The sequence below is a fragment of the Nomia melanderi genome, chromosome 3 (genome assembly GCF_051020985.1).
Source record: "Nomia melanderi isolate GNS246 chromosome 3, iyNomMela1, whole genome shotgun sequence".
Lineage (NCBI taxonomy): Eukaryota > Metazoa > Arthropoda > Insecta > Hymenoptera > Halictidae > Nomia > Nomia melanderi.
In genome coordinates, this window is record NC_135001.1 from 12,433,435 (window position 1) to 12,444,760 (window position 11,326).

The 11,326-nt window shown below is 28.5% G+C and overlaps 3 protein-coding genes across 7 annotated transcripts; 1 reads left to right on the forward strand and 2 right to left on the reverse strand.

The window, feature by feature from the left end:
* Window positions 1-96: 96 nt before the first annotated feature.
* LOC116428139 (E3 ubiquitin-protein ligase RNF25) lies at window positions 97-4,050 on the reverse strand. 4 transcript variants are annotated; one of them, XR_004235203.2, is made up of 7 exons: window positions 3,710-4,050; window positions 3,558-3,629; window positions 2,727-2,967; window positions 1,618-1,836; window positions 1,159-1,470; window positions 514-1,000; window positions 97-284 (listed from the first exon to the last, which is right to left on the reverse strand). XR_004235203.2 is itself a non-coding variant. In XM_031979366.2 (7 exons), exons 1-6 carry the CDS (start codon window positions 3,733-3,735, stop codon window positions 821-823), a joined length of 1,050 nt encoding a protein of 349 aa, XP_031835226.2. In that variant the 5' UTR covers window positions 3,736-4,050; the 3' UTR covers window positions 97-677; window positions 815-820. The 4 variants fall into 4 exon arrangements, 3 of the variants coding, with proteins under 3 accessions (XP_031835226.2, XP_031835227.2, XP_031835225.2); XM_031979366.2 differs by having other exon boundaries at window positions 97-677; window positions 815-1,000; XM_031979367.2 differs by having other exon boundaries at window positions 97-677; window positions 772-1,000.
* A 367-nt stretch (window positions 4,051-4,417) lies between these two features.
* On the forward strand, window positions 4,418-6,200 carry LOC116428140 (uncharacterized). The gene is made up of 3 exons (XM_031979368.2): window positions 4,418-4,749; window positions 4,889-5,068; window positions 5,436-6,200. Exons 1-3 carry the CDS (start codon window positions 4,651-4,653, stop codon window positions 5,898-5,900), a joined length of 744 nt encoding a protein of 247 aa, XP_031835228.2. The 5' UTR covers window positions 4,418-4,650; the 3' UTR covers window positions 5,901-6,200.
* Window positions 6,201-6,319: 119 nt separating this feature from the next.
* On the reverse strand, window positions 6,320-11,218 carry LOC116428135 (HEAT repeat-containing protein 6). 2 transcript variants are annotated; one of them, XM_031979359.2, is made up of 12 exons: window positions 11,053-11,218; window positions 10,025-10,273; window positions 9,693-9,926; window positions 8,796-9,621; window positions 8,408-8,694; window positions 7,982-8,323; window positions 7,660-7,907; window positions 7,269-7,485; window positions 7,058-7,135; window positions 6,778-6,984; window positions 6,589-6,705; window positions 6,320-6,493 (listed from the first exon to the last, which is right to left on the reverse strand). In XM_031979359.2, the coding sequence occupies exons 2-12, from the start codon at window positions 10,046-10,048 to the stop codon at window positions 6,320-6,322; spliced, it is 2,754 nt and encodes a 917-aa protein (XP_031835219.2). In that variant the 5' UTR covers window positions 10,049-10,273; window positions 11,053-11,218. The 2 variants fall into 2 exon arrangements, with proteins under 2 accessions (XP_031835219.2, XP_031835218.2); XM_031979358.2 differs by lacking the exon at window positions 11,053-11,218 and adding an exon at window positions 10,444-11,008.
* Window positions 11,219-11,326: the final 108 nt, after the last annotated feature.

The following is an 11,326-nucleotide window of genomic DNA, read 5'->3' on the forward strand; positions in this document are numbered from 1 at the left end:
TAGAAAAGTATTTAGATTTAATAAAATACTACTTTTGAATTACTTGAATTAAACATTTTCTCAGAAGTAGTGGTTGATTCATGCATTAAACCAAGGTTCTCAACTTTTGAAAGGTATATTTCATATGTTAAACTTGAGATATAATAGTATTACATATTTTTTCTAAAGATTTACTTTACTTTATTACCTCCAAATATACGCGTTAAACATTCCATTCCTTTAGAAGGAATAAGTAAGTATCTGTTTAAATACTGATCCATGTTTGCTCTGTTACATGTCACGACCTATAATATTGTCGACAATTGATATATGTGACAGTACGAAAAAGAGTATTATAAATTGAAATCGCACACGAAAATTATCATAAAATATACATAATATAAATGATATACGTTATTTTTTAAAATGTTTCTACATCGTTAAATTCTAAATTACTGGTACAAAATATTTTTAGTGTTTAGTATTTGATTGTGAATTTTTTTTCTTTTGTTTATAATTTGCTATAGTACTTACAGCTCTGTATACACATCTATATTAAAAAAAATGAATCAACTTTGTACGACTGCGGATCGTTTAAAAGAGCACCATGGCTTCAGTCTACACAAACAGTCCTTGGTAGTATCAACATGCCTCATTTTATACACCGTTACAACGGGAATGTTGCTGAACGATAATACCTATAATTTAATCACGTGAAAGTGATTTGAAATTGAACAATTATTATATAATATATTTATAATTATACTACTAATGTTAAACATTTTTGTGTACACTTAATGAAATTGAAGACCAGATAATAAAATTTATCTCGAACCCATTGTCATGTGGGAGTGGATTCCGTCTGCCTAACCCTGTCAAACTGGCGGCGATAATGACCTCGTCCACGACCTCTATTCCGATGGCCATGATTGTTATGTCCATGGTAAGCATGATGTAATTGACGTGACTGATATTGAGCATGATTTTGTGCCTGATGTAAAGGCTGTCTTGGTTGTGGTAACTGACAAACAAATTATTTTTATGCTAAATATGTTTTAAATATAAATATAATTTTATAAATTCAAAAATTGTTTCTAGATAAATATAATTAAAACTTATTGAACGTGTATAATATTTAAAATGAGAATATTCTTGATACCTGTTATTCTGTAAACATACCATTTGATTAACGGGTTGTACATTCTGATTTGAATACGTATTTATACTTGTTCCTGGTGGATTGAGTTCTTCAGTAGTTCCTCCAGATTCATCTTCTGTTCTTACCAACAATTTTACACCTTCAGCTTCTAAATCTATTATTCCACCTCTCTGTTGTTGTCTCAAAAATAGTGCTGCCATTTGCTTCTGCAACTCTTTCAGTTCTGCGGTAACAGAAAAATCTGTTGCAGCTTCAACGTCAATCGGAAGTGGAGCTGACCAAAGACTCTCCACATCGCAATTGATTGATTCTCGACACACTGGACATATAGCCTGTGAAAGAATACATTATTGTCATATAAATAAAGTTGTTAAAATAATTGAATGTTTATAACATGAAATAACAATTAAAATCAAAACTCTTATACACAAATTTATATAATAAAAATAAAGAGAACCGAAGAGTGTAAAAATTAGTACCTGAAATTTGTTTTTAGTTTCTTGTTGCCATTGTGGCAATTTTTCTTGTTCTTCTCTATAATACCGTTCTGCTGCTGCTACATGAGCTGCTAAACAATGCGAATGAAAATAATGATAACATTCTGTTTTTGTAAATTCATCTCTTTCTCGAAAACCATACAAGCATATGGCACATTGATCCGTTGGAAGATTACTTCTTGTAAGATGTTCTCTTATTAACTGTTACAATAACATTAAAAAATGATTACTAATTACTATAATAATTATAACATAAAGCATATTTTATGTTACGTACGATAAAAATTATATAAAAAATATGCATGTTATTCTATGTTGCTGATGGAATACTACTTGAAAGGAACATGGGCCTAATTGGCCAATTTCACCAGTTCTTATCTCAGTTTTGATACTAATGTTATTATCTATATAGTTACTTATATGTTATTACTAATATTATTTATCAATATGTTTACACATAATTAGTTAAAACAATAAACAAATCACATAGCGAAAGACTCTCTTTGTCCCTGTATTGTTTCAGTAGAAATCTCATCAGCAGTGCAGTATACATGTAATAAAAAATATGAATTTTGTAATCTACTGATTTTAACAATAAAAAATCACTACAATTGTGATCATTAGATTTACTAGACTTACTACTATCAAGTAGTGTGTGTAATAGTATGTGTTAGATTTTATTTTACATTTAATGACATATTAATGTATTTCTCTATTTTATTTTAACATGTTCGCGATCATGTGTCACGTATGTTTGACACAATGATATGTTTAGAGAGTCCAGCGTTACATGTGTGATACTGTTGATTACTGTCGTTATGATGATATTAACATATCTTTGGCATATGGTATACTCTGTTGTCACTTTGGCTGTATCAAAATTATACATATGTGACATTTATGTAAAATGCTTTGTTTAGTTTATGTACCATGTGTAAAAATTATATGATTAACATATCACATGAAACAATTGCAAGAAAGGCATGATCCAGAATAAGAGTATTTCAAACTTGACTATGGTCGCGAACATGTTAATACTTGTAAAATTATTTAAAAAAGATGTATATATAGTTAATATACAGTTATCATACCTCGATGAGTTCAAACATAACTGGTTGCCCTATGAAGTTTTTACATTTTGCCTCTGCATCAGCTTGCATAAGCTTCACTGTTTCTTCATCTAATCCTCTAGGATTTTTAAGACTAATAATAGGTGATACATCAGGATATCCCACAGGTAATTGAACAATTAATATTACACAAACATATTGAGATTGGGAATCTTCACCAGTTGAAGGAAATAACACAGTCTCGATACATTCTGGCTCACCTCTAAAAATGTATCGAACATTATTTTATCAATTTTAATACAAACACAGAAAACACTTATTCACCAAATACATTTTTTAAGTTATACATAAAGAGTATACAAATTTTATCTTTCATGTTGGTCTAATAAATATAAATATACATATATATACTTCTTATATGCATATGTATGTGTGTGCATGTGTGTGTGCGCGCGCGCGCGCGCGTGTGTGTGTGTGCATGATGTTTATCTATGATAATATATATGTATGATCAATAGTCATTATACATATTATACAACTATGAAGAAAATTTAGATTTGCAATATGAAAATAATATGTATCAATGTTCATAAATTAATTAAGAGAAAGAAGTTACACTATCAGTAATTAATTCCTATTTTGTTTTATAAATATTTAAAACTTGATATTTATATGTATCAAATATAACTAATAAAATATCTTTTTCAATAAAAGTCAACTTTCCTACCCCAATAATAACATTATACAAGAAAACTATCATTAAAATATATAATAAATAAAAATGTTTAAATGACAATTAAATTACTTAAATAACTAGGTTACGAGCATTAGATTTTTCATACACACACTTACCTTTCGTTTTCTTTAATATTCAACTCATCGTCGAGTAAAATTGCTTTTAATGCTTCAATTTCATCTGTTACTCTGTAAAAAAATTTGTGTAAATATTAAGCAAAATTAAATGTCGTTGAAAAACATTCATTGTAAGTAATTTTAAGAATTACCTTTCATCTATTACCGTATCTGACATTGTTTCTAAGGTAAACAATAGTGTGACAGATTTTCTAAAAATTACTTCGAATTTGACAACGAAATTTTTTCAGCTCCCGACGATTACAAGATTTTCGATAAGCGTCAATATTGAAAGCCTTCTGCTACTATTACTGTTACCAACTGGCTTGGGTTGAAATTATTAGTAACATGTCATTATTTCTGTCACTAACGTAATTTCACTAAAGAGTACTACTTAATGTTTATTCTTTTTTTACGCAGACAATAATTCCTATTATATAATGTTACAGTTCATTTATGTACTGTTTTTAGAATAATTTATATATATTTACAGTAATCTCGTTATATGAGTTCAGTAACCAAATTCCCCTAGGAACTGTTACAGTAACTTCGCGTTGTTCACTAAAAGGCCGGAACGGTACAGGGACAAGAAGGATCTCGCATCATGTATTTTGTTTATAATTTTGATTGGTTACGTGTAACCATACGACGAATAGCAAATTGGTATCGAAAATGACATGAAAAAAGATGAAAATTAACCAATTAGACTCACATTCCTTTTAGAGCTCTTTTTTCTGAGTAACACGTTACAGCTAGGGTATCTCAAAAAATTTACCCTTTCCATACCTACTTATACAGTATACATTCACCTGTTTATATTGAATTCTATATAACGTTGCTCATAGTACCTCGATACATAGTACCTAACAGCTTGAGCAAATAGAATGGAAGTAGTAGGGAACGCTGATCGAAGTCACTAGTTTGAGGGGAGGCAGTTCAAACACTTTTGATATACTTACCTACATACATAGATTATACAGTTTTCTATGTATATTGCATGTTTCTTTTGTAGTTATCAGTTTGTTGTGTATGATTTACGTTTCATAGTCGTGTTATGAAAAGTGTGTAATCTTAATATAATACTATTACTAATATGCCGGAGAATAAAGAAAAAGAAGAAGAAAAGCCTGTTGTTGCAAAAAATGCAATTGATTTACAGCGATTAAAACTTCAAAAATTAATGAAAAATCCAGTATGTGTAGTGAATATAAAATGTTTTTTTCAATACGTTTTATTTTTAACAATATTATTTTTCTTAAAATAAGCAGCTTTCTACATAGTTAACAAACCTGCTTAAAAAAATGTTTAAAATGTTATTATTGTTATAATAGGAGAAACCTGTTATATTACCAGAACGACCTAAAGCTAAAAGTACACCAACGGTACCAGAATTTGTACGTAATGTAATGGGAAGTAGTGCAGGAGCAGGCAGTGGAGAATTTCATGTGTATAGACATTTACGGCGTAAAGAGTATGCCAGACAAAAATTTATACAGGAGAAAGGTCGTAAGGTAATTTTAATTAATGTAATATAATTAATTAATTGAAATTTCAAATAATTAACACATTCTAATAACAATGTAATTCATTGGAAGATATAATGCATGGTATATATATATGGTATATATATATATATATATATATATATATATATATAGTTTAACATGTATGATATGTTTTCTATAATTTTTTTTATTTACATAGTATTTACACAAACTTTTTTTTATAAAATCAACTTATGTAACGTTAAAATTTATCCATTTACCTGAATTTTTGTTTAGGTTGATATAAACCTAAAATAATATTTATAAAATAAATAAGTATTTTCATTTCATGCTCTTAATGGAATAAAAATATTAATGTTTATATTTTCATTAGGAACTTTTAGATGCTGAATATCATCTGAAATTAGAAGAAAATAAAAGGATAGCTGAAGAAATAACAGCCAAAAAGAGAGCAAAGAGACAGAAAAAGAAGCAAAAGTGGAAGGAAAAGAAGAAATTGAAATTAGTAAATAACCAATCAAATAAAACTGAAGACAGCAATTCAGAAGATAATAGTACAGATAAGGAAGACGAGGATGAAGAAAATGATAACGAATCTAAAGTTGTAGTCAATGATGAAATTAAAGATAATACGATTGTAGAATACACATTAGAGACAAACATTAATAAAAATGTAGATCGGGACAAGGTAAATCAAAAGGAATTGCAATTACAGAGTATTACTAATGCAAAAAATTATAAATCTGAAATTGAACATGCTAATGATGTATCAACCTTTGAATGTAAAATATCTGAAAATAACAGTGAGAATCGTATACTTGATAGTATAAATCTTTAACAGAGAATTGTGTAAGAATTAAAAGCACTTAATGTGAAGTGGTCGTTTAAAGCTGTATTTACATTTAATTGTGATTATTTCTGCTAAAATAATGAACAGTGCTATTTTTTTATAAATATGATTACAAAAATCACTAAGAATTGTTAATTTTTTTACACATATCAGTGAAATATGACTTCCAAATAAATAATTTAAAGTTTTTAATTCAAATTTTAAAAAGCTTTAAACAATGAATATATAATGTAAAACAAGGATATAAATGTAAAAAGATGTTTTCATGATATTACATATAATTTAAGTGTTTGTTATATATACCTTCGTTAAATATTTGTGTACATTCTCCAGTTAGATAATTGAATTTATATTCTACTTGAGTATAGAATGTATACAATGATTTTTCTTTTTTTGATAGTTGTACATCATAATACTAAAAGAGTGGCATCTAAATTGTCATATCGTTTAGTTCTTTCAAAAATGTTTGCCAAGTTGTGAGCAATTTTCCGATCTTCGAATAAAGGAGCACTCTTCACATATTTCTCCAGTTGAGATTTTGCTTTTATTAAGTCTCCAATTTTCTCGGGCACAATTGTTTCCTAAAACAAGCATTAGAAATAATAACATTATTTAAAATAGTTTTTAATATTAAATTAATGGTTAATGGTTAATTATAAGTAGCAAATCATTGTACCTGAAATTGTTTCATATAATCAGAAATCACATCTACATGGTCACCAATCTCTGACCAAAGAGTTTGTAAATCTGACACATCAGTACAAGCAGCAACATGACTAAGGGTAAGGCACAACTAAACAAATTATAATAATAAGTATGTACAATAGTATTATATTATTCTATGTATAGTAGTAAGTTTAAGTACTTGTTGTACAAGAGCGTCACGATGAGGATATTCAATGTAACTTGGTACATGTTGAGAATTTTCAAATGCTACGATAATGCTCTTCCATAAAATTACAGTGTACTTCTCATAAGAATTACAAGCACGTAGTGCCCATGCTGCATTAGAACGGACTTTAAAGTTTGGACTGTAGCATATTAAATTACATAATGCAGGAAATATTAAATCCTATTGGAATAAAATTATATTATAAATTGGAAAAAGAAATAGTTGATGAATGTTCATTTCATTAATTACATACCCGCCAAGAAGATGGTAATATTTCGTCTGGATTGTTACTTAAAACTAATCCCAGAGCACGGCAAGCATTCCAGCGTACCTTCAACATTCAATAAATCAAAATGTATTAAATTATATGGCTATTGTATTATTTATTACAATTTATTGAAAATTCAATACATTGAATGTACACTAAATAATTAAAATTATTAACATCTAATATTCTTATTTACTTTCATATCATGACCTGAAATTGCACAATTTATAAGGGCCTCTAATCCTGATAATGTATCATTCAGTATATGTTTGCTGGGACATAAATGCAAAATACTTCCAAGAGCTCGAACAGCATTACATTTTACTTTATCACTGTCCTTGGATGCTTTAATACTGACATGATATAATTTTGGTAATAAAATTTCCAAAGGAAGAGGTTCTATTTCATCGTTTCTGCAAACAAAGTTGTGTAAATACTTAAAAAATTTTGTATCATTTAATATTACTCAAGTAAGTTAGCTTTTTAACTTGCTTTTGGGCAAGTGGTGAATGTAATTAAAAATAGCAAATTAATAATTAGTATATCTAATTTTCAGTAGTTAAATATTAGGTATACTTATGACTTACTTTTCTTTGGAAAAGCAATTGCATAAATTAGCTAGTGCCCAAGCTCCTTTTATGCGAACACCAAGATTATTATCATCGGCAGTTAAACAAATTATATCGGCTAAATCCATTAAAAATCCCGTTTCTTCTTCCAGTGGAGGTAATGTGACCAACATTCCTAATGCTCTTAACGCCGCAGCTCTTACCGCACTTTCTTCGTCATGAACTGCACCAAATAGTACTGTGATGATTAATACAGTTTTTTGCCTCTAAAATATTTTAACAAAAAAATATTTAAATATCATTTTTCACGTAATTCTAATTTGTATATACAAATATTTACCGAAAATTGTGTAAACACAATTGGACTAATGCTACCTAAACAATCACAAGCTGCTTCCCTTAATATTGTTTGCGAATGTTGAAGTATTAATGTGACAGGTTCAAATATAATATTCCAGAACAGTAAGGCATTATTATTTTCTGAATCATTGTTTGCAAGACATTCAGCCATAATTTCTAAAGCACGACAAGCATGTAGTATTACTTGTATTTCAGAATCTTGTAAAACTGTAGCTAAATTTGCTGTAACTAGTTCTGTATGTGAAAACACAAGCTTTCTAGTACTAAATGCCATTCTACCTAGTAGTTTCAAAGATTGAAGACGAACAGGAGTGCTCATAATCTGTAATCAAATATTCATTATTTATGTTTCAAAATTATATACTTCTTTATTATATATATTTAGTAACTTTAAACGTAATTATACCTTGTTTGAAATGTTCTCTAAACAAATATGAATTAGAAAACATACATTTGTTTCTGTCAATAATTTGTTGTCGTATTCAGCGGTTATATTATTTTTCAAATCTTCGATATCCACTTCTTCTTCTTCTCCTCCTGTATTATCACTGAACGAAGTATTCAAATGCATTTGTTCTGATTCTATGTTTAATCCTGATTGCTTTGCAAGTATATTAAATATTTCAGGCATTATTGGATCGCAAGAAGCAATAGCTTCAAAAGTTGATAGAGCTGCAACACGAATTGTTGGATCTAAAAAAATATAAACAATTCAATGATTACTTTATTATATAATAAGGGTAATATATATATCAACAGTATAATAACAAAAAAACATCATAGCAGAAAAGTACCTTTATGAAAAATATATGGTCTACAGTTACTCATTAATTTTGTGGCGAGTCCTGTCTTTAAACGTGCATAAGGTGTACCTTGAATTAGGGCAGCAGTACATTTTAAAGCATGAGTTAAAACAGCTATATTTTTGTCACTGTTCAATATCAAGGACAATGTGAAATGTAATTCTTTTATCATTAAACACACTATACCAAAAAAAGTTATAAAAGATGTATGATCTGTATCTTCTGCATGTATTAAAAATAATTTAGCATCAATAAGTAATTCAGTGAGAGTGCTCAGCATGCTTTGTTTCACTTTTGATACTGGTTCTTTTAAAATACATCTGGTTAGTACTCTTGCATCGTTTTGAGATCCAGTGGCAACAATTTGTGGCCAAAATCCAAATATTTCACGGCTTTGTGAGTTCTCGATAAGTACTTGCAATAAGTGTATAGCTTCTAGTCTAACTTTAGAATCTACATAGACAAAATTATTACTTTCTGTATCTGAAGTATCAGAATCACTAGAATGCATACTCATATTTTTGCATTCTGGTGTGATATTATTCTTTAGTTCCAGATTGGTTTTCCTAGAAGGTTGCTTCTTTGTCTTTGTTTTATGATTTTTAAGATTTTTACATTTAGGAATTACATGAATCCTTTCAGGAAGATTCATGGATGCTGGACGCAGAAGCTCTGGTTGAACAGCTGGATATTCTTCAATACCATAAAATAAAAATACTTGTACCACACCCAAAACTTCACCCATAAGGTCTACGGAATGTGGTAATAGTTTATTTACTATTATAATATGAAGTATATACAAACATAACTTTAAAACCTAAAAATTTAATATAATTAAATTTAATAATCAATGAAATATGAAATTTTTATCTTAAATTAAATACTTACTTTGGCATTAAAAAGTTTATTATCATTCAAATGTAAATAAGATGAGAGAATATTTAATACAATATTCTTAATAATAGATACAAATTCTTGACTAATGAGACTCCTATTATCGCTGTTTATTAAAATTCCTTCTAAGCACCCAAGTGCATGATAATGTGTTTCAGACCACTGTAACTTGGATGGACTTAAATATTTTTTTAATAATCTATCATTTTCCAATAATAATTGCAAATACTATAAATATAAATTATTTTACATGTGATACAATTGAAATTTCTGAAGTCACCATAATATAAAATAATATATTACTTAATAAAAAAGGTGATTCTTACACGATTAATATCATTAAATCCCATGTTAATTAAAATACATTTTAAAGCATTAAGGATATCTCTATGCGTAATTGGTAAAGCTGATTCCAATACTTCTAAAATCCATTGTTTAACACTTGCAAATGTCTGACACTGAAGTTTTATATTATTTTGGATTAAATTGACTAAAAGTTTACATATATTTTGTATCAAATCTGTTTCCACAGGTGTAGCAATTATACATAATTCTTTAATCAATAATTGTAGTATCTAAAACAATGAAATGAAATAAAACGATTATGTACTTTAAACAATTTATTCGAAAGATTATGGATAAATTGATTATAATAAATAAAATAATACAGTGTAGGTTATATCAACAAATATTATAAATGCGTAAAATAATTAATACAATCAAAATGTATTTTAAATTCACTTACATCATTATTAACATTAGTAATAAATCGGTAATCAAGCCTATTTAGATCACAAAGATAATTGTTGATTAACTTTGTTTCATTATGTTTTCCATTTGTTAGTAGGAGTAATTTTTCTATAATAAAATCGAATCTAATTGTAGAATTTAAATAATCAATATGTGTTGACGCCATTTTTCATAGAAATATTTTTCAAAAGAAATTATAAAAGTATATTAACAAAAAGTTAACAGCATTATTAAAAAAATACGAAATCACTGCAGAAATACATATATACAATAATTAAATGCTATAGAACAGAGAAGTTGAACTGCTAGTGACGTGCTCCTTTCATGCTAGTGTGATTCGCGATCAATAGTTCCCCTATGATTATGTAAGATGAAGAGGTTAACTCTCCGTGAGGGGAATGTCACTATGAAATTCGCGAGCTTCCAGTTCGATACTCCCTGATTTAGTACTGTCTAAATTAAGAGACTTCAAGCCGCTATCACGGAAAATTATTTTAAATAGGAAACTTTAATGTAAGAGTGCTAAATCGGTGTCCGCGGGCATTCTAGTGACACTCTCCTCACAAAAAGTTACTCTTTCCATACCTATATCCTATTTACTTACCTTTTACCTGCGTTTGATCACTACATATAGTTCGTTCCCATACACACAGTCTCAGGCAACTCCTAGGGTAAAGGCTGTACGGGAACTGCTTTTCGGGAGCCACTAGCTTGAGGAGAAGTAGTTCGACACTCCTGTTCTCTAATTCAGGGTCATCCAATTTAGGGACAGGAATATCATAGGTTTTAATACCAGTTTTATTTCTATAAACTACTCTGTGGTGAAGTCTGGGAATATTTAAAAAATTTGGTAATTTTCGCGTAATACTATTGGCTAC